The sequence below is a fragment of the Pleurodeles waltl genome, chromosome 8, assembly GCF_031143425.1.
Source record: "Pleurodeles waltl isolate 20211129_DDA chromosome 8, aPleWal1.hap1.20221129, whole genome shotgun sequence".
Classification (NCBI taxonomy): Eukaryota; Metazoa; Chordata; class Amphibia; order Caudata; family Salamandridae; genus Pleurodeles; species Pleurodeles waltl.
In genome coordinates, this window is record NC_090447.1 from 708,236,185 (window position 1) to 708,260,194 (window position 24,010).

Sequence of the window (24,010 nt, forward strand, 5' to 3'; positions counted from 1 at the left end):
ATAATATCTGGTTGGGCCAGAATCATATTCCACTGCAAGTGACATTTGTCATTAGCCAAACCAATTCCCACAGGTGCTGTAACTGGAGTATTAATCATAAAAATATGGTTGCACAGAGCAGACATATGGGATGAGAGTCAGTTATGATCGCTCTCAGATATTTCAATGACCTTCATATCGATGACTAGGGTCCACAATCTTATGTAAACTAGGCAATGATCAATTCTGCTAGTGTGGTTGAACTTGTTATAAGTATGGTAACCCTTTGTATCAGTTTTAGTCCTGCCATTGAGTGCCCTGATCCCAAATTCAATAGTCAAAGACTTTGCCTGGACAGCAACTTGCGACCACCTTTTGATGGGTGGAATGTCCAAGGCAGGAATAGACCATGCCCGATCCTCCTCATGAGTAAACCCAAGATCATCCCAATTTAGAGGTTCAAACGTGACATTGAAATCACCTGCCACAATGATTTTATAAAGCCGGGGACAATTCTGCAGAAATGTCGCCAGAACACAAAGGTTTTCGGAAGACAAGCCCCCTCCAACCCCTTTAGTGTAGATGTTAAAGATGATCACAACTGCGTTTGCCACAAATGATAGCCGTAGACCTAATAAGTCAGAGGAATTGATGGAAAGTTCAGATATGCAACAATTTAATGATGTTCTGGCCCAAATAGTCAAGCCACCACGAAGGCCTACCCCTGGTACTGGGAAGAGCGGGAAAATAAAAATGTTGATAACCAGTCCGAAAAAGTGGATCAATAGACCATGTCTCCTGGAGGAGACATAGGAAAAGTTCCTCGATAAAAGAAGTAAAGGTTGGAATGGGGAGGAAAGATATCAAACCTGCCACGTTCCAACAAACATGTCACACCCCAACACTTTAGGGAATTGCCCTGACAACAGATGTGATATTCACAGGATTGGCTATCAGATTTTGATTTGGCAGGTAGAATTGGTGGGGAGAAGGTGCATTACTATCACAACTGCCTAGTATGTCCTGGGTTGACTGGTGGAATCTATCTAGGGGAGCTGACCTAACCATAGATGTAATGTTCTCACACTTAGCTGCCTGATCCTGGATTGCCAGATTTGGTTTGTGAGGGAATGAGGGTGTGATGTTATCACAGTTGAGCAATTGGTCCTGAGTAGACTGATGGAATCTTGTAAAAAAGAGGAGTGTGAGTGCTTGTGGCATCAACCAGACCAAAGACAATTGTTTCCTGTGAGTCAGAGGTTAATTCAACAAGGGTTTCCGGTGGTACTTTAAGTCAATGGTTCTCATTGAGAACAGATAGGTTACCTGCTGAATAGTGGGTAAGCCGGGCCCCATAGTACGAGGGGAGCCTAGGGTATTTGAACGGAATACAAGATTGCCCAGGAGCACTAGTCCTTGCCTCTAGGGCCACCAAATTATCCATCATGCCCACCCCCTAAATGTCAACTTTAAGATATCATAGTGTGTATCTGGATCGTGCCTTCTAACTGTTTCAATTATATCCTCACGTATTACAGAAAAACAACCTCTCACATAGCGAATCCAATGGATCGCCTTGTTTCTGACAGAATCTCCCCCTTCCCTTTGGGCCAGTGGATGTAATTTAAGGACGTTAACCATTAGAATAATGTTGTTAAATTGCCCTTCCAAGACTCAGGGATTGGTGCCCCAATCACTATGCAATTTGTAATTATAGTAATACATCTTGACCAAACTTCAATGTCAGTTAAAAAAGGTCTGCTGGAACACCATCGGGACCAGGCGCCCTACTGCGCTTTAGAGTACCCAATGAATAGAAGATATCCGCATGAGAAAATAGTTGCGTCAATGGAAGGGTAGGGATTGGGTTAATAATTGTAGAAGAGACCTTGGGGGTGATTCCAACTTTGACGGGCGGCGGAGGCCGCCCGCCAAAGTTCTCCCAACAGAATACCGCTACGCGGTCAGAATACCGCTACGCGGTCAGAAGACCGCCGCGGTTATTCTGTGTTTCCCGCTGGGCTGGCGGGCGACCGCCAGAAGGCCTCCCGCCATCCCAGCGGGAAACCCCTTCCCACGAGGAAGCCGGCTCCGAATGGAGCCGGCGGAGTGGGAAGGGTGCGACGGGTGCAGTTGCACCCGTCGCGATTTTCAGTGTCTGCATGGCAGACACTGAATATCTTTTTGGGGCCCTCTTACGGGGGCCCCACGACACCCCTCACCGCCATCCTGTTCCTGGCGGTCAAAACTGCCAGGAACAGGATGGCGGTGAGGGGGTCGGAATCCCCATGGCGGCACAGCAAGCTGCGCCTCCATGGAGGATTCCTCAGGGCAGCGGAAAACCGGCGGGACACCGCCGGATTTCCCTTTCTGACCGCGGCCATACCGCCGCGGTCAGAATGCCCTTGGGAGCACCGCCAGCCTGTTGGCGGTGCTTCTGCGGTCGTTGACCCTGGCGGTCAGAATGACCCCCTTATGTTCAGGAGCCATAGTGCAATGATCAGGACAGTACAATCTTCTAAAATGGTCTACCCAGTCCGTTGGAGCAATATTCGTTGTAATATTCAATGTGCTATTTTCAGGGCTGTGTGCCGCCAGGGACCAAGATCCGCTACAATTGCTCTCACATGAAGCATCGTTGAGTGCAGGCCACCACTTGTCATCTTGCTCACACTTGGCTTTGCAAACAGCTAATTTATAAAACTTCCTAGCTGAACAAATGGCATCTACATCCTTAGATTTAATAGCTTGGATTAAACCCTTGTTTGATGACTGACATTCTTTATTAAACCAGCAGTGTCTACCCTTAGTCATCTTGCCACTAGAGACTATATCTACTGTAAAATGAGCCGCAATGTCCTCAAAGCTTGAGGTGTAAGTTAAACTTATTTGCTCATTGGGGATTGAGGAACCCACCTCTAAACACATCAATGAAGTCTTCAAAACATCATTAGCAGCACTAATAATATCTGGTCGGGCCAAAATCTTATTCCACTGCAAGTGACATTTGTCTTTAGCCAAACCAATTCTCACAGGTGCTGTAGCTGGGGTATTAATCATAAAAATATGGTTGCACAGAGCAGACATATGGACTGAGAGTCGGTTATGATCGCTCTCAGATATTTCAATAACCTTCATATTGATGACTAGGGTCCACAATCTTATGTGAACTAGGCAATAAACAATTTTGCTAGTGTGGTTCACCTTGTTATAAGTATGGCAACCCTTTGTATCAGATTTAGTTCTGCCATTGAGTGCCCTGATCTCAAATTCAATAGTCAAAGACTTTGCCTGGACAGCAGCTTGCAACCACCTTTTGATGGGCAGAATATCCTAGGCAGGAATAGACCATGCCCGATCCTCTTCATGAGTAAACCCAAGATCGTCCCAATCTAGAGGTTCAAACGTGACATTGAAATCACCTGCCACAATGATTTTATAAAGCTGGGGACAATTCTGCAGAAATGTCACCAGAACACAAAGGTTTTCGGAAGACCATCCCCCTCCAACCCCTCTAGTGTAGATGTTAAAGATGATCACAACTGCGTTTGCCACAAATGATAGCTGAAGACCTAATAAGTCAGGGGAACTGATGGAAAGCTCAGATATGCAACAATTTAATGATGTTCTGGCCTAAATAGTTAAGCCACCAGAAAGGCCTACTCCTGGTACTGGGAAGAGCGGGAATATAAACATTTTAATAATCAGTCCGAAAAAGTGGATCAATCGACCATGTCTCCTGGAGGAAACATAGGAAATGTTCCTTGATAAAACAAGTAAAGGTTGGAATGGGGAGGACAGATATCAAACCTGCCACGTTCCAAGAAACATAACACCCCAACACTTTAGGGAATTGCCCTGACCACAGATGTGATAGTCACAGGATTGGCTACCAGATTTTGATTTGGCAGGTAGAATTGGTGGGTGGAAGGTGCATTAAAATCACAACTGTCCAGTAGGTTCTGGGTTGACTGGTGGAATCTATCTCGGGGAGCTGACCTAACCATAGATGTAATGTTCTCACACTTAGCTGCCTGGTCCTGGATTGACAGATTTGGTTTGTGAGGGAATGAGGGTGTGATGTTATCACAGTTGAGCAATTGGTCCTAAGTAGACTGATGGAGTCTGTCAAAAAGAGGAGTGTGAGTGCTTGTGACGTCAACGTTAGAAGAAGCAACCAGACCAAAGACAATTGTTTCCTGTGAGTCAGAGGTTAATTCAACAAGGGTTTTCAGTGGTACTTCAAGTCAATGGTTCTCATTGAGAAAAGATAGGTTACCTGCTAAATAGTGAGTAAGCCAGGCCCCATAGTACGAGGGGAGGCTAGGGTATTTGAACTGAATACAAGATTGCCCAGGAGCACTAGTCTTTGCGTCTAGGGTCACCAAATTATCCATCATGCTCCCGTCCCTAAATGTCAACTTTATCATATCATGGTGTGTATCTGGATCGGGCCTTCTAACTGCTTCAATTATATCCTCACGTATTACAGAAAAGCAACCTCTCACATAGCGAATCCAATGGATTGCCTTGTTTCTGACAGAATCTCCCCCTTACCTTTGGGCCAGTGGATGTAATTTAAGGACGTTAACCATTAGAACAGTGTTGTTAAATTGGGGCTGGTCAGTGACAGGCAGTAACGTGCAATTTGGAACAGTTTCATTCGTAGGTTTAGAGATTGACAGCAGAACCTTGGTTCCTTGCCTACTCCTATAGTGTGTTGTGGGGAAGGCTGATAAGAGTTCCTAGTCTTGTCACCTGCTGGAGGCTGGCCAGCACAAGGTGCTGAGCCAACAGCAGCAGGACAGGAAACACAAATATGACTATTATTGCGACTAGTCACAGGCAATTTGGGCAACTTCACCAGAGACCCCGGGGGATTAGACATGTGACTACAAATACGATTCATAATGGTCGTGGCATCTAAAGGAACTAACTGTTTGACTACTGAGATTAAATAACTTGCCATAGATTTAAGCTCTGACACCTCACTCTTTAGATCTTCTATACATGAGATGTACTGAGCATTGGATCGAGCTGAGTTCACATTTGAGTCTACTATCCCACCCACCATGGTACTTAAGTCAGGATCATCGAGTGGGTCTGAAATATTGATTAAGGGCTGAAGCGGTCGGTACACTGAAGAGCGTCACTAACAGCAAGTGATGGCTCATTCGCTGATATTAAGGGAACGTAGGTGATGACATTTATTCCCTCCCCCGCCCTGTAGTAGCTAAAACCTGTTGTCCACATTTTTTAAACATATCTGGAATTTTCTTGTGACACGCTCCCTTCCTAACTGAGGAGCACTCGCACTTGGTATCACTGGAGACACTATCCAGGGAAGAGGTTAACATTTCTTCACATTCACCCAAGAGGTTATCAATTCTATCCATAACAATTGCTAGCTGCATGCTTTTGATTTTTCAGTTTTTTTTTTTAGCACCACCCCTGTCCCGCCCTTAATCGCTTTTCTTTTGACCATCAAGAGTACTTTGATCAATGAATAAGTGCTTAATAATCAGTTAGATCAATAAAGCAGCCGGCAAGAAGTTACAACAGTAAGAGGAAATCACCAGGAAGGCCTACTTGATAGTAAATGTTAGAGGGGTGGCCCAGCCTCCTTCGGGATCAGACAGACTGGTGAGCTCCCTATCGCTTTATAACGCTCATTGGTGTGGCAAGTGGAAGCAGCTGTGGCAGAAAATGTCCGCCTCTTGGGGCCAAAGAGCAGTCTGGGATATGTAGTCCACCTCGTGGAGTTAGCACATCCCGCTCTGCGGTGAGCTCCCTAGCGCTTTATAGCGCTCGTTGGTGTGGCAAGTGAGAGCAGCTGTGGCAGAAAATGGCTGCCTACTGGGGCCAAAGAGTAGTCTGGGATATGTAGTCCCCCTCATGGAGTTAGCGCGTCTCATGCTGCTGTGAGCTCCCTAGAACTTTGTAGCACTCTTTGGTGTGGCGAGTGGGAGCAACTGTGGCAGAAAACGGCGGCCTCCTGGGGCCAAAGAGCAGTCTGGGACATTTAGTCCTCCTCGTGGAGTTAGCGTGTCCCGCGCTGCGGTGAGCTCCCCACCGCTTCATAGAGCTCATTGGTGTGGCAAGTGGTAGCAGCTGTGGCAGAAAATGGCCACCTTCTGGGGTCAAAGAGCAGTCTGGGATATGGAGTTCCCCTCGTGGAGTTAGTGCATCCTGCGCTGCAGTGAGCTCCCTTGCGCTTTATAGCCCACGTTGGTGTGGCGAGTGGGAGCAGCTGTGGCAGAAATGGGCCACCTCTTGGGGCCATTGAGCAGTCTGGGATATGTAGTCTGCCACATGGAGTTAGCACATCCTGCACTCCAGTGAGCTCCTTAGCGCTTTATAGCGCTTGTTTGTGTGGCGAGTGGGAGCAGCTGTAGCAGAACATGGCCGCCTCCTGGGGCCAAAGAAGTCTGGGATATGTAGTCCCCCTCGTGGAGTTAGCACGTCCGCGCTCCGGTGAGCTCCGTACCGCTTTATAGCACTCGTTGGTGTGGCGAGTGGAAGCAGCTGTGGCAGAAAATGACCACCTCCTGGGGTCAAAGAGCAGTCTGGGATATGTAGACCCCTCATGGAGTTAGCGCATCCTGCGCTGCAATGAGCTCCCTATCGCTTTATAGCGCTCGTTGGTGTGGCCAGTGGGAGCAGATGTGGCAGAACATGGCAGCCTCCAGGGGCCAAAGAGAAGTCTGGGATATGTAGTCCCCCTCGTGGAGTTAGCCCGTCCCGCGCTGTGGTGAGCTCCCTAGCGCTTTATAGAGCTCGTTGGTGTGGTGAGTGGGAGCAGCTGTGGCAGAAAATGGCTGCTTCCTGGGGCCAAACAGCACTCTGGGATATGTAGTCCCCCTTGTGGAGTTAGCACGTTAGACTTAATTAAACATTGTAGTTAAATTCTGTAACCTTTTTAAAAATGCAATTAATTATTTTCTGCTTAAGAAAGAGCACTGTTATTTGCATAGTGCATCTTTGGACCACAGCCTGACGCCCTCACTGGATCACTTGAGCCCCCCCTAGAAGGCCACCCTCCCAGTTTGAAGACCACTTGTCTAGTTGATAATTTGTCTAAACTGGAGAAGAGGATGGTGATAGCTGAGCAACAGTTTTCAGATCTCACCAGCACAGCTCATAAAGTTCTCCATCTTCAATTCAAGATCTCCTTACTTCAAAAGCAGGCTAAAGAAGAGAAAACAGAAATTGCTGGAATATTTACATGTTTATGGTTTGCTGGAAGGTAAGGGGGGCTCTGATCCTGTCTCATTCTTCCGAACCTTTCTTCCTAAACTACTCCACATGCGGGAATCACCTCCTGTGAATATACATGCTCACAGACTTGATCATCTGCTTCACACAGCATCCACTTCCAAAAGACCTCCTGGTGCCATACTTTATTTTCTTGAAAACACAGACCTGCTTAAAGTTTTGTCAATTGCCAGATCTAGGAAACAGATTTTATGGACTGGCAATAATCTGTACTTCTCCCAGGATTATGCTAAAAATACAGTAGACAGACATAAAGAATTTCTTTCCTTGAGAGTTGCACCCCATTCTCATGGACCCCATTTCTGTCTGTTTCACCCATGTTTCTTCAAGGTCACAGATAATAATCAATCTTGCACCTACGAGGACCCTGCCCTTCTGAGAGCTTTTCTTCAGGAACACATTGTGGAGTTCATGGTCAAGACTTGAGATATATTCTGTTTTATCGCAGTTGCAGCCTATTATTCCTTTCTGAGGCATCTTTCATGCTTGTTATACCTGTGATGTTATGTTAGTCTTTTTACTTCACTTTAATATCCGTACATTTACTGTCATATTATACGTACCACATTTTTCTCTTTGTACGTTTGTGTTTCACAGTATTATCTTACAAACACCCTAGTACAGTGGTTCCCAACCTTTTGACTTCTGTGGACCCCGTCTTTATCATTATTAGAAACCGGGGACCCCCAACTGAGTCATTACAAAAAGCTGGGGACCTAAACTATTAATATTATTTAAGTTTCTAAGCAGCCACGAACCCCCTGAAGAGGCTTCGGGGACCCCCAGGGGTTCCTGGACCACAGGTTGGGAACGACTGCCCTAGTATGTCTCCTTCATCATCAACCTTCTCCCCTCCTGTTGTCTTCATGAAGCTTGGATGTGTCGCCCTTCTGTGAGGTCTCAACACCCCAGTCTTCTTTGAAAATATCTTTAGGTATGTTCTCTCTCACTCGTGCTCTTCATTCTATTTATACCTTCTTTTGCCTTTCTGTGATCCAAAGCTTCTCCGCCACCTCATACCCTATGTGCATACTTCCCTTCCTTTTCAGTTCTTGTTTCAACCTAATAAAGTTCCTCCAAACTAAAAGACAAGACCTGCTTTTTGTTCCCAGTCCAGCCCTGATTGCGGTAAATGTTTTTCACATGTGCTATCACATGACAATACAGCATTGGGCCATGAGAGTTGCAGTACTGAAATCTGCAATTGCGGCATAACAGAGTCTCTGTAAAATACATACCTAGAAGGTATACAATGAGTGACCTGGCATACAGGCATATTAAAAACAAAACACATTAATGTTGGTTTGTGAGAGTGGAGGCGTAACACACAATTTTGATTCAAGCTTTTGCTTTTTAGCTAGTAGTGGCTGTGTACAGAGGGAGAAGTTCCCTTGCAACACACTGTTCTTTGAACAGATACTGCCATTTTAAGGTGAGCGATTAATTGTAACGAGCTGTAAATTGTACAACTACAGAGTGCAAAACGTTATCAAACACCTAGAACAGCTAAAGCCAAAGTTCACACCTGGCAGACATTGATGGTGGCTTGAAGGAATGAGGCCGAAACACAAGTTTGGAGGTTACGTGGTCTTTTGTTCTTAATGTAAAATGACTGCCAAGTGACCACTGTGAGAACCCGGGTTTCACTCTGTTCCATGACATGACCTGTCATGTTTTAATTTTAGTGAGTAGGCACGTTCTACACTCGCAGGAAGCTTGCTGCAGAGACCCTTTACCCTCACCACACGGCCCCTTTTCACCACTGTCAACAATTTCCTAACACAATACTTTCAATGAACACCTATAATAAATTATGAATCCATGCGTAAATATAATATATTCAGAAACTAAAAGGAATTATGAAACCATCGCTTCAACTTTCACCTTGTAAAGAGGCACAGAAGAACTAACTGGTGGGGTTTGCTTTCCTGGCCGCATCCATAGACCTAAAAGAAATAAGAACGTAATTAATGTATAATAAATATAGGTATACAAACTATAATGTTTGGGATTACTTTGGTCATATGGCTTTCAAGGTGGCACGTTTCATATGGATCGATAGGCATTTCTCCTATAAACTGTGGTTCATAGTTGGAAAAAAGACTGATCTGTGAGAAGTGGGATATTGTTTAGAGCTGATTCTCCACTTATCCCTCCCAAATGTTAGCAATGTATTTGTTTTCTACGATCTCACATCAAATGGAGGAGCTTCAGCTCTAATGTTGTGAGGAAGGGGTCTCCAGCTAACAGTTAATATCTAATTCTGAAATATTCAATAGGTGCTAGCTATTGCGGCACGAGTGCATTATATGGGTGTCATTTAAGGCGTCAATAGATATATATTTTCAACAAAAAACATTCTGACATTTGGCAAATACTGTGACATCACACCAGCGTGCTTCAAACATTTTTGTAACCTGCTGATGCACAGTCATAGTACCAGTAGGCATCTTCAGCTCCCTCCTCTGGGTCTCCTAGGACCCGAAGGAAGAGTGTGAAGAGGCCTTCTCTACCAGATATACTTTCTCTGCTGACTTTCGGAGCTCTACAGACCTTGGAGTCGTGGAAGCCTGTGCTAAAGTACTTCCCTTCTCTGCTTCTCAACATGTCTACAACCCAGAGAGAACCTGAGGAGAACACGCCGCTCCATAGGAGCTCCTGTTGCCTTAAGCTACCTCTCTGATTCAAATTGTTTTCATGTTTGTTTTCTCTGCAATATTACTCTATGCATGTTACATTGTGTTATTGGATACACTGTCACTCCTGAAAAATGTCACCGTGTTTTAGCATGGAAGCCTAAAGGAAAGTTTCGTTAAAAAAAAAAAATAATCTTGAGCCACATTTTATGATCAGACTTTGCGGCTCGCCTTGGATGTTACTAGGGCTCACTTTCGTTTGGTAAAAGTGGACTTGTGATTTATGTGTCAGAAAACTCCTTAAACAAGGACTCATAGAAGTGTGGGCTGTACGTGGGGGTATGCACACTTGACTTACTTTACATATTACATAAAACGCTTTTATGTAATTTATGTATCAACTCTTTCTGAAGAATTCATTCGAAAAATAAAATGGGTAAAGTATAAATAGATGCGTTGATGTCAACCTCGATTTAATTACTCAAAATATATGGTTAATGAAATTATCTCTCCCACCAGGGGACTTATAGCACCCTCTTCCTGCAAGTTATTAGTTTCTGAACTCACTTTAATGAAGAATATGTTTTCGTGGAAAGCATTCAGAGACATCTCAATTAAAGTTAAAACTAAATATTAACTGAAAACTTACATAAGTCAAACAAAGAAAAGAAATGTCATCAGATAACCAAACACTGTAGAGAAGCCTACAGCATTCCAACCCGTTAAAGTTTGAGCAGCATTGTGTGTAATAGTTAATATTTGAAAAACAACTTTATTACATATTGAGCTTAACACAAAAAACAACATTCCGAAGTTTACGACAGCGTACATTTAAAGTTGATTTTTTTTTCTGCCATTGCATTTTTTTCTGCTATTGCCATGCGCTTACATAAGAATGAACACCTAACAGAGCAGATTTTTTAAGAAATCATTTAGGGCGTCAAACAACATTTATTTAGCAATGTCACAGAACTTATAATAGCATCAGTGGATGATCTAGCACAACAGTTTGATTCGGAATTTCACAAATAAACACATTGATTTATCTTACATTTGATGTTGTTTAACGAACTCTGCAAACTGTCGATCTTTAGCATATAGTTCTAAAATGCGTATCCTGTCCTGAATTTCCTGAAAAACAGAAAACATGGATAGTTTTATAGCATTATGTACACCCTAGTTCAATAATTCTCAATTGCATGTCAGTGTTTTAAATTAGTAAATATTGATAACTTCCTCCAATTTAGAGTATGCAGGAGATCTACTCACACAACAATGTTTTGTAGGACCTTTGTGTTTCGTAACGTTTCTTCATATTATTTACATAATAGACATTGTTTTCCTATTATGCAGTGCTTGATGTAGGAATAGCTTGGTAAACACGCTGGCATCACTGAGTGCTGCATTTCACATGTATTTGCTAATTCCCTTAGGTTTCCCAAATTCTAATGCAGAGAGGAACAAGTGTTCATATATGATGGGCCTTCTCTGACAGGTTCATTTTGTATTATACTCCACACAATGTTTTCTAAATAAATTGCAATACTCCAGCTATATAGCTTATTGCCTGCTCTGCTTGATACCTTCTTCATTTTTATCAGTCTTCTCTTCTTCATTACACGTCGCTTTTTTAGCACCATCTTTTCCATCTCTGGCAGAGCAAATTCTTCAATTTCACAACCGCAGTTAAAGATGACTCTGATGCCACAGCTAATTTTGGTTGGAAAGCCATTCCCAAAAGGCAGTTTGTGTTTCAGTCAGTCTGATGAGCGACCCACTGTCCAATCAGACTGGACTGAATACAGAAATAAATTCTGATGTGTATCTGCTAATCCGATTGGCTTCATTACGACCACTCAGAATTGACTCTTTCTGATTTGCACTTCAGAAAGACAGCACAGCACCACCCCATCTTGATTAGTGGAGCAAATTACATTCCATAGCATACACTGAACCTAAGAAGGGGTAAAATGCCTGTTCCACTGCTCTGTTCAGAGGATAAGCAAATATGTGTGCTGCTCACACTTACTTCGGGGTACAACCTCAAATACCCTAACCTAGTTTACTTAGTAGTATTATGAATAGTAGGGAAACATTTTCAATGTAAACTTGTAGGGAGAGGCTTAGAAAATGATCTGCCAAAATATAAGCACGTACATATTCTCAAGTTGCTAATTACATTGAACCAGTGTCTCTTCATTTATACTAGCCGAACAATTGGGAATATGATTTGGTGGAGACAAACACAAACTGAAGGGTTAAATGTACTTTTGAGCTTGAGTAGCCTACAGTTCGTAAAATCACATGTGAAGCCAATAGGCCAAGCGCTGGCTGAAGAATTTGGCTTTGGCAAAGTTTCTTTTGAAATGTTTTTTGTGACACTTCACTACAAAAATATTCAAATATGGCCACCTGTGCATGCACATGGATGGACTTACATGTGTACATCCTTGCGGCAATTTTGATTTTTTTTTGTAATAAGGCTTTACAAAAAACATTCAAGAAATGGCCTCCTATGCATGTGCCTACATATGCAAGTGCATGTTTGGACTTCCATCTTTGAATGTTTTTTTACAAAATAAAGAACATTCAAAGATGGCCACCTGTGCTTGTACATGCACGTGCAAGAGGCGCTATGGTTTAAAGCCCAGTCAAAACGACACAACTACCAATACCAACGCATGAGAGGGTGAACTGTGAGCAGCGATGAGAACAAAAATAATTGGTATTAAAAAGGACACATTATTCTGGAAGTCGCTGAAATAGAAGACGGCTATCTTCTCTGTGGCCAAGACAGTGTGCTTCAACAGAATGTCGTCATTCATACAAAAGGGAAAAAATGTGACTGAAGAGGGCTAAGCTGTTCCCTTTTGCTGTATGCCAAAGTGGGTGGCAGAAAAATGTGACAGACACCACAACAGTCCAATAGAATAATATGTTGAAAAATAACTTTTGTCTCATAATTATGAAAGAGACCAGAGGTTTAATAAGCTCCCGAGAGGTTACATTTTTGATACATCCGCTGCATTACAAAATGGAAGGGCAGGTCACAAACCACTGGGCTGATTCTAAAAAACATTGCTGTGACTTACTCCAAGGGTACAGGAGACAGAGAGGAGTCACTAAAAAATCCTTCTGAATCAGGTCCATTGACAAGTTTGCTACCTGCTATTTGTAAACAATGGGCTTGTAATAAAAGTCTAGGAAGTGTTGGATCTCTTTAAACATTGGTGGTCGGTTTTATGCAGATAGATTGTTTAGTCCCTTGCTTTGGTATTTTGATATATTATAAAAAATAAGTAAAGTTCAAAGTGGCATCTGAGTATTACATTCTGATATATTTTAATGAATTCATTACTTACTGGTAATACTCATTAGTCCGAATACCCTGTTTCTCATCCCAATACTCACCTAATGAGGTATTTCACCTCTACCCAGGCCCACATGTCCTAGCCAGGTCCAATCAAAACGTTCCCCTGAAACTCCTCCCCTCCCTTCTCCTATCCTCCAAGTACCCTATTCCAATATAAGGACAAGGAGCCCAGAAAACAACCTGTGTTTTTTGTCTGCTCAAGGTTCCTGTATTTTTTCTGGTCAGGTAAGCCCTGGGAGGCTGGGCCTCTTGAGGTTTTATTTATTTTTCTCTTTGTTTCCCTAAGTGGCATTGTGCTAGGCGCTCTGCTGGGGGACTGAATGGAGGTTGTGGTGCTGGGCTCCCCTTGATTGGATTTCTGTATGTGGTTCATTTTGTGGTGAGCCCCCGCTTTTCCTGCTCTTCCGCACAACATGCGCTGGCTGGGCATGTCAGCGGTGTGTTCCTGCACTGTTGGTGAGATGGGGTTTTACTTGGTAAATTATGTTTGTTAGAAATTGGGTCTCTACTCGGCAGAGACATACACCCTTGTCCAAGTAGGGACCACAATCTTAGTCAGGGTAGGTCACACACAATCCAAATCATCCTGTGCCCACCCTCTGGTAGCTTGGCACTGAACAGTCAGGCATAACTTAGAAGGCAATGTGTACTAGGGATCCTGAGTTGGGCTCCTATTTATGTTCCCTCTCATCTCTCTTCAGTGTGCCATCATAGAGCACAGGAAGAGCTCTTCTAAGCGCCACCACTGTTCCAAAGATCTGGAAGCCAGAAAGCACCCTCAGACGGAGGGTATTTTTCAGGGCTCTTCGCGTGAGTTTGGCCTATGAGAGGATCAGTTTCAGCATTTACAGGCCTCCCTTTCTGATACACTTTTGAGGTCTAATGCTTCAAGGGGTGCCAGTTATTCTTCCTCTTCTTCCACTTCATCTGTGTCATCTTTGGTGGTTTCATCTCCTTCCTCTTCTTCTTCCTGGCCTTCTCCTGATTACAATGAGGAGGTAAATTCTCCAGTTGCATAGGCGCTACTGTGGTCAAAACTTTTTCAAAAGGCTGATCTTCTGACCCTGTTTTGTTATCTGGGGGATAACTTGGGTATCCCTATGGAGGATGATGTTCCTAGTACTAGTACTGGTCTCTTCCAACAGTTTCATTCTCTCCCTCCTACTTCCTTGGCTGTTAGAAAAGAAGTGTTTCATCTTTTGCTCCGGGAATGGAGGATCCAGGAAAGGCAGACCTCCCTATGTTCTTGACCCACCTTTACCCTCTGGCAAAGGGTGATGTCGAGTTTCCCTCTTCACTGAAGGTTGATCCACTTCTTTCTCATTAGGCTGGGAGACCTTCTATTATGTCTGAGGTAGTTCCTATTTCAGACTTTGTGGGCCTCCATGTGGAGGCCTCTTTGAAAAAGTGCTTTTCAGGACTGAATCTCACTCTTAGGGTGGCTATTTACACTGTTTATGCCTCCCAATCCTTCATGAAAGACTTTCATTCTCTGACTATGGCTCGCCATGAAGGTGTGAATGTTCCTCCTTATTTCCTAATATGGAGACTGAGGACAACTTTTTGGCAGATGTGTCCTGTGATGTCTTGAAGGCCTCTCCTTCAACCATGGCTTTTTCTGTGTGGCACGCCACCTTGTGTATCTTCATGATTGGAAGGTTGACTCTGCTCATAAGTCTGGGTTGTTACACATGCCCTTCACTGGCAGCCGCCTGTTTGGTGATGATTTTGAACCTTTTCATAATAAATCTTTCAAAAATCAGAAACATGCCCAGCAGTTTCATTCCCACCCTCGGGGTGAGCCTTCAAAGAAAGTTCCTTCTAGAAAACGTTCTTATGGTTTTTCGGGGCGCTTCTGCTCCAAAGCTAAGCAGTCCTCTTCTTTTCCTGCTCGCCCTTTCTCCAAGCCTCGGCCTCCTCAGCCGCCTAAGCCCGGTCAGTGCTCCTGACTATTCCCCCCTTCCGGTAGAGGGTCATCTGGCTACTTTTCTTCCTACTTGGCAAAGTCATGTTTCAGACGCTTGGGTGTTAAACATAAATTTCTGAAGGCTACTCCATGGACTTCGAAAGCTTTCCTCCTTCTTCAGGTACTGTGGACTACCTTACAGGTGCTGCTGGCCTCCCGGCTCTGCTTCTGGAAATTGACGCTCTTGTAGACAAACATGCTGAGGGTTCTGTCCCACAGGGGCAACAAGGAAAGGGGTTTTACTCCCTGATTTTCCTGGTTCCAAAGGCAACTGGAAAGGTTCAACTCATCTTCAATCTCAAACCACCAAACCCCTTTCTGCGAAAGCCGAGGTTCAAAATGGACACATTACAACGTATTATCTCGCTGTTTCGTCCAGGCGAATGGCTTGCCTCCTTGGGCTTAAGGGATTTGTATCTTCACATTCCAGTTGCTTCTTGCTATTAGACGTTTCTCCGTTTTTTTGTGAACTGGACCCATTGGCAGGTCCAGGTCCTTCCCTTCAGCCTGCCTACCTCTCCCAGTGTGTTCACCAAAGTCCTGGCCCCTCTGCTGGCTCATCTTCCTGGACTTGGGATGGAGGTTCATCCATATCTGGGCAATTGACTTCTGCATCATCCCCGTCTGTCTGTGCTTCATTCACAGATTATGCTTGTATGCAAGACTCTGGAGAGCTTTGCCCTCCTTGTGAATTGGGAGAAGTCCCATCTGACCCTGTCACAGGATTGTCAGTTCATCGGGGCTCGATTCCAGATGGACCAGGACTGAGTCAGTCTTCCAATGAACACTGCCCAGGTGCTGTGCGACTTTCTGGGGTCTCTGGGTCAGAAGTGGATGGCAACAGCTCTGGAGTGGCTTTGTCTTCAAGGTCATACGGTATGTAGTTTTGACTTTTGATACTCTTGAGTGTTCCTTTGTGTGTGCTTGCTTCATGTTGTTTCTTTTCTTTCAGGCATTCTGCGTCTTTGTCGTCCCTTGGGCTCGTCTGCACTTGAGTCCACTGGTTCCACATCTGCTATCTCATTGGGCTTGCATCTTCAGTCCTTGGATTCTCCCCCAGGAGAGCAGGCTCTCACCGAACTGGAGGGAGCTGAAAGCAGTCTCTTGATCAAGAATCAGATGGTGCTTGTCCAGACGGACAACACTGTTGCCAAATCTTACATAAACAGGCAGTCACACACAGGGTCCGCTCCTTGGCCTCGCTGGTGTTTCAAGTGGGGTGTTGGGTATAATCCCATCCTCTCTCTCTGTCAGCAGCCTATATTAGAGTAAAAGACAATGTTTTAGCCAACAGACTTAGCAGCGTTTTTTCTTCTTCCCTTGAATTTTGTCTGGTCCCTTCCGTTTTCACTCGCCTTTGCCACAGGTTCGGCAATCCTGAGGAGGACATGCCTGCTTCAGGGGAAAATTGCCTCCTACCGTGTTTCTTCTCCAGATCCCCAGAACCAGGGTCCTGGGTGTGGATGCTCTGTCTCTTCCATGTCCTCCAGTTCTTATGTATGCCTTCCCTCCATTTCATCTTCTGTCCCAAACTTTTGGCCAGACTAAGGAAGGAGACAACATGTCTCATTCTGGTGGCCCCTTTTGGCCTCAGTTGGGGTGGTTTCTGCTGTAGAGGTTGATGGCATTGGTCCTCTATTTCCATCCATGTCCCATCAGGACCCCCCTCCTTCCTCTTTCCACTTGTCAGAAACTGCATCTGATGGCTTGGTTCTTGAAAGGAAGGGTTTGAGATTACAGGGTCTTTTGTCTCCGGTGGCTGCTTCCATTCAGCACTCCTGTGAGGCGTTTACTCGGAAGGCATATGCTTGCCATTGGTCTTCATTTGTTCGGTGGTGTGTAACTAAGCAATTGGATCCTGTTTCCTGTACCCCTTCTGAAGTTATTCAATTCCTACAGCAAGGTTTTCAAAAAGGTCTGGTGGTTGCTACTTTGACAATCCAGTGGGCTGCTATTAGGGCCCTTCATTCTCCTTTTGATGTGCCTGAATTGCTGCCTTTGGGTTCCAGCCTTATCAAGGGGTTTTCCCTGCTGTGGCCCTAAGTTCATTCTGTAGTTCCTGCTTGGGAATCTGCCTCTCACCCTTCAGCCTCTTCAGGCTGCTCCTTTGAGCCCACAGAGACTGTGGGTTTGAAATTCCTTTCTTTAAAGGTGTGCTTCTTGGTGGCTATCACCTCAGCTTGGTGTTGGGGTGAGATCGCCACTTTGTCTATCAGGTACCTGGATTTGCAATTGTTCTCTGATAGGCTGGTTTTGGGGTTGGGTCCGGGCTTCCTGCATAAAACTGTTTCTGCTTTCCACCGGCATCAGGATATTATGCTGCCCTCCTTTTTTTCAGAGCCTGCTACTCCTGAGGAGGACTCTTTGCATACTTTAGATGTGGTGTGGGATGTGTCTGTTTATCTTGCATGCACTAGAGATTTTTGCCTGTGTGAGAGCCCTTTTGTGAACTTTGGAGTCTTTCATCACAGTCTAAAAGTTAATCCCCCCACTTTGAGTCATTAGATTCACTACTTGCTTTCACTGGCCTATATTTCTAAGAATATTGCTATGCCAGTTGGGGTCCAGGGAGATTCCACACAGAGCATGGCGGCTTCTTGGGCTGAAGTGCAAGGGGTTTCTACTCAGGACATTTGTCAAGCATCCACATAAGCGACTCCCTCTACCTTTGTTCCACATTACCATTTCAGGTTGGATGTTCTTGACCCTGTGGCCTTCGGCTCTCGTGTTTTGACCACTGGAATTCCATGAGGACTTTGATTCTTCTGTTTGCTGCACTTCTGGTTTGCAATAAAGTAGTTATGCATTTTCCAATGGTTTGCGGATGTTCTTTTTCTGGGGAGTCAGGATGTTTATTCTGCTTTGGTATACCCTCATTTAGTGATACAGGATTGAGGAGGTAATGAATTCATTACTTACCAGTATTTCTCATGACTCAAAATACCCTGTTTCTCATCCCAATATTTACGCCCCTCCCTCCCAGTTCCTTCCCGGATTTCAACCTGACTCCCTTTTTATTCACTTGATTGGGGACATTCAGGTTGTTTTCTGGGCTCCTTGCCCTTATATTGGTATAGGGGAAATGGAGGATAGGAGAAGGGAAGGGACGAGTTTCAGGGGATTTTCTTTTTATTGTACCTGGCTAGGGCACGTGGGCCTGGGTAGAGGTGAAATACCTCATTTAGTGAGGATTGGGGCAAGAAATAGGATTGAAGAGGTAATACTTTCTTTTGAACTGACAGATGCAAACCTAAATTAAATATACAGAGGCGCTGAAAAATGTTAAATGTAGTTGGTTGAACTATCATGGCAGCAGACTGATAAAAGTCAAAATTAACCTTTAACACAGGATTTGAATGAGGGGGTCTAAAACGTAATTTGCTAGAATGATATTTAAAAAGGTATGTTTATTTGGTATGTTTTCCTGCTGTCAAAGAATTGCCAGACCTAAGTATCTTTGCCCTAAATTTCGTCTACAAAAATGTCACCACACTGGAATTATTAAATAAAAAAATTTACACGAAACGGGACGATATTTTTGTAAACAATGTATAGGATCCAACTTTTTTTCAGACAATGTTTCTACCTATATATAGTCCGACTTCATTCATGGAGGTGGCTGTCCCCCATTTCCCCGTGAGGTAGGGCTCTGGTGACCATGAGACAATCTTTTTTTTTCTTGCACTATGACACATTGTGCTTAAACTTTCCTTGTACCAAACCCATATACCTTCACTTCTGCAACCCCTTCAAGTGGGAAGTTATGACTCTATCAATGACACATGAAGTCATTCAAAATGAAATACTGTCTTTGTACTGAGAAGGCTTTACAATGCAGCCGTTACCAGTCAATACCTTTACCACATATCCATTAGGAGGAATATGCCTTTTCCCACAAATGCTTTTACCATGCAAAATGTTACCACACATCTATTAACAGCGGGGCTCAGCGCGGCCCCTGTGTGTACATTTGCCTTGGATCCGCGGATCCAGAGAAAAATGGAAAAAAAACACCCACTGCATCCCACCATATATAAATATATATGTATAACTAGTGCCCCCGCAATGCACTTTTATTGCGAATGTTGCAGTGATAATTTCAATGATGCCACAGAAGGTGTTATCAATGATGTAATATGTGGGGTAATTAGCTGTGCATGGCAAGGGTGCAAGTTATAGTTACTTTAGGGCACAAGTTATAGGGGGTCATTACGACCTTGGCGGTCTCCGACCGCCAGGGGTAATGTGGCGTCCGTACCGCCAACAGGCTGGCGGTACAGAGACCCGTATTACTACCGCGCTGTTTTAGCCCCGGCGGTGATAATCCGCCAGGGCAGCGCTGCAAGCAGCGCTGCCATGGGGATTATGACTCCCCTATCACCAGCCTGTTCCTGGCGGTTTGCACCACCAGGAAGACGCTGGCGGTAAGGGGAGTCCTGGGGCCCCTGGGGGCCCATGCCACTGGCATGGGCAGTGCAGGGGCCTCCTAACAGGGCCGGTGCAGTTGCGCGACAGGTGCTACTGCACCCATCGCACGGCCGCAACACCGCCGGCTCCATTAGGAGCCGGCTCCTATGTTGCAGTCTCATCCCCGCTGGGCCGGCGGGCGTAAACTAGGTTTGCGCCCGCCGGCCCAGCGGGGATGTTGTAATGGGGTCCGCAGCAGTGCGGTCGCATTGGTGGCCGCACAGCGGTTACCGCCAACTATAACTCGTGAATTTCTACGGTTTTGTGCGAGTAAATTCAGAACCTAACTATAACGTCCCTGTAATTTTTATTTTTTTCAGTGAATTTCTATGCGTTTTTTAGCACGCATGCATGTTTACATACCAAGCACCACGCACAGCCGGCAGCCAGGCTCTGCGGCCAACCCTCCCGCATGCACCTAAACCCAAGCTGCGGAAGTCCAAAGGTCAAGTGCAGCATGGGGTTGGATGCAGTGGGTGGGGTTTTGTTTTCATTTTTCTCTCCATCCGCAGATCCACCACAAATTTAAATGGGGCTGTGCTGAGCCCTACAGTGGATCTGTGGATCAGACAAAATAATATTGGGCAATTATTTGCACCTGAGGGGTCCTCTATGTGTCCTAAGGGGTCAGGGTAGTGTAGCCTAACCCCTTATGTGTTTTCTCACTCTTCTTTTCCCACCCCTCCAGCTGATGCAACAAACAAAAGGGCACCTGCAACGTTTCTGTCAGGTTGCGGCCAGCCAATCAGGGCCCTGCTTTCCCCTGTATCAGCAGATCCATCTCAGGTGGATCTACGGAGGATCCACATCCCTATGTATCTATGTTTTTTAACCTAAAATAACTCTGAATCTACTGAACGGACTTTCAGCAAATCACAAAGAGCACGATCTGCAGACGAAGATCTGGCTTCCTGCCAAATTTGTGTATTTCCATTCAGCCATTTGGGCTGTAGCCGTGTCTAAAGAATGCAAAATCCCCATAGACGAAGAATAGGGGAAAAGTGTTTTGGGACCCCCCCATTTTCTTACCCTCGCTTGATGAATCACCCTGAAGCTTTTCAAGCAGAACTAGGTAAAGTAGGACACTTTTTTCAGATATTTCATGAAGATTCATCAGACGGCACCAAACTTATTGGCAAAACAAAAAACACTTCTTCTATGGGAAAGGTTGGGCCTAACTATAATTACTATTATCAATGGGTAACACATATATATATATATATATATATATATATATATATATATATATATTCACTTAAAAAAACAAAGGTTACAAGGAAGTTATAGTTAGGAAACAGCACTAAAAAAAAACCTTAGAAATTCACTGAAAAAAACAAAGGTTCAAAGGTTACAGTTACAGGGACATTACAGTTAAGAATTATGTGATGATCAGTGATGTAATATCTGAGGTCATAAGCAGTGCATTGTGGGGTGTAAGTTATAGTTAGCTCAGATAACTACAACTGCTGAATTGCACTGGTTTTGTACGAGTGACTTGTGACAAAGTTTACCCGAACGTTATAGTTAGGTTCTGAATTCACTCGTACAGAACCATAGACGTTCAGTAGTTGTAGTTAGAGTTCTTTCAAGTACGTATAACTCGCCTTAGGTAACTATAACTCTAAGTTGGACACTGCTTAGGATTCAATTAAGTGGTTGACTGAGAGACTGAGGTATTAGTCATGCAGCTGGTTTTTCAAATGAATGGGAACAGATACGAATTTCTGTTTAAATTTGAGACTGGAGAAATGGTTTGAGAAAGTATTTTTACCATGTTGACTGTGATTTACTCATGTGCAAAGGATATAAATGAATAGAGAAATGGTGCTTTTCAGTTGAAAAATGCTGAACTATCAGCCAAAGCGCATTCTGAGCCTGAGGTTGATGCTGCTGAATAAATGTTATCATTATTCTCTATTTTGAATTCAGGCTTTCTCTTAATTAAGAGATAGCAGCTTGTGATATATATACATATATGTATATATATATATATATATATATAAACAGTTTGTGTGTGTGTGTGTGTGAGTGTATATACACACACACACACACACAGATATTTGTTTTTTTTAGGGTTTAGGGCGGGTATGGGTATTTGGGTGGCAAGGGTATTTTTGGGTTTTAGGGTGGGTAATTTTGTGGCAAGGGTATTTTTAGGTTTTACGGTGGGTAGGGGTATTTGGGTGCCAAAGGCCCGTTTAAGGTTAAGGGTGGGTAGGAGTGTTTGGGAGGCAACGGTTTTTTAGGTTTTAGGGTAGGTAAGGGTATTTTTAAGCTATAGGTTGGGTAGAGGTGTTTGGGTGGCAATGGTATTTTTATGGTTAGGGTGGGTAGGGATGTTTTGGCAGCAAGGGTATTTTTAGGTTTTAGGTTACGTAAGGTCATTTGGGTGGCAAGTGTATTTTTAGGATTTAGGTTGGGTAGGGGTATTTAGGTGGCATTGGTATTCTAGGGTTTAGGGTGGGTAGAGGTATTTGGGCAGCAAGAGTGATTTTGTGGTTTTTACTGACTTGCAAAATACTTACATTTTGGTTGTGAAGGCATGCGTGGCAAAGGCGTATGCATGATAAACTTTTGCATAGTAAAGGCATATGTGTTGTAATGGATGTATTGCAAAGGCATGCTTGATAATGGTGTGCGGGTCTTCGTCATGCAACCCTGTTCAACTTACGTCCTTGGTAAGTTCGCTGTTTTCATAGATGTGTCTGATCTCTTCACTGCTGAAGTCGGTTGATGTCTCTGGACTGGTTGAACTGTTGGAGGGTAGCTGGGGGTATCTTCTGTAGTAGTGGCTGTATCCAGTAGTGTCACTCTCATACATAGGGTTGTATTTCACTGCATTTTCGACTGAGGACAGGCTGTCACTTGCTCTTCTAAAAGAATGAACAGAACACATATTTCATATGCGCACTCGTATCCCAGGAATAGCTGCACTGCTTCCACAGAATTAGATATTTATATTAGAATATTTTTTTTTTAGACTTGAGCTTATAGCCATAAGAACCGTTGTTTTTACCGAGACCCTTGATTTTGATGTCGAGTACTTGTTCACATAAAGGAGCTTGAAACAGAATGCATAAAATTACATCCAAAACCACAGTAAACAACTTAATGTAAATCCTCGGTGAGTTCCTTATGATGCAATAGCGTTTTAAAGTACATAATACTAAGAATTATCAGTGTTGAGTGTGTGGTGACAGTCAAGTATTTTGTGTAGTGGTGCGACTTTGGCACTATAGGTTGCCAATTGTGGTGTATGAATATAAATACCTTTTGGAACCACCATTATTAGAGCATACATTAGTGCAAACCAACCATAATACAAGAGTGGACCTTGTTTGTTGGGCACAACTAAGATAAATGTGCAAAGAAGAACCTCGCACTCAGGTCACTTTAGCAGTGATGGCATTGCTTTCCGGGAACAGCTCCTCTTTGTGAAGAGCTAATAGAAAATGTTTCTCCAAACTACTTTTGAGTACATAAACTGAGATTAATAAAAAAAAGAGATATTGGCCTCAAGCAGCTAAATCACCTGTGCGAGGAGAATGAGGCCTGCGCTGACAGTTTAAGAACATAGGGCCAGATGTACGAAAGGATTTTACCCATTCTGTGTCTATGGGAAAAAGCTTTCGTACGTATGGCCCATATTTCCTAAATAGCACGAATTATGACCCTGTGGTAGAGAATGTATGATGTGCTAGGAATTAGCAGGTGTCTTAAAAAACTGTCAGGAAGTAACCAGCAAACTATAATCAGATAATAGAGTGAAACACATGCAAGACTCCCCCTTCTATGGAAATCTCTTTTTAGGTCTCAGCCACAGACATCTTTAGCTGTCTGTAGGCATACCTTTTGTTTTCAGTGCATACTACTTACATATAGTAGAGTTCAGGTCAGTCCATTGCTCATGACTAGATGACTATGCTCTCTGCCTCAGTCGTCTGTTCTTGATGTGATGTTTTTCCTTTCTATCCTTGTGTTTGTCCCAACCAGGCGTATTTTGGTCCCCGGATTCTAATTGAATGTGATATACACTTCCCCGGCATACTTGAGAGGACTGTTTATTAACTTTTTAGTGAGCACCCCAGGAGAAAGCATGTTCCCTACTCACCACCCGCTATTTCCACCATAACCCTTCATTCACCCAGGTTCTCTGTTTTCATTCCCCACCTCCACTCCTAAGTCTTCCCTGCCACACACCGCAGGGTGTGTAACATTTTCTTTTATTATTTATTTATTTATTTATAGGGGCCTCGCATGCTGCCTTTGACAAGGTTGGTGCACACTTACAAAAAAAATAATATATATATATAT

At 43.9% G+C, this 24,010-nt stretch overlaps 1 protein-coding gene across 1 annotated transcript in view; it reads right to left on the reverse strand.

Moving 5' to 3' along the window:
* Positions 1–24,010, reverse strand: part of IMPG2 (interphotoreceptor matrix proteoglycan 2) — a 658,631-nt gene that overhangs the window by 69,039 nt on the left and 565,582 nt on the right. Inside the window, exons 19-21 of the mRNA XM_069203500.1 lie at positions 22,368–22,569; positions 10,942–11,021; positions 9,139–9,200 (exon numbers count right to left, since the gene is read on the reverse strand). Of these exons, the coding sequence (XP_069059601.1) occupies positions 9,161–9,200; positions 10,942–11,021; positions 22,368–22,569 (322 nt within the window). The 3' untranslated portion in view covers positions 9,139–9,160. The remainder of the gene's footprint in view (positions 1–9,138; positions 9,201–10,941; positions 11,022–22,367; positions 22,570–24,010) is intronic.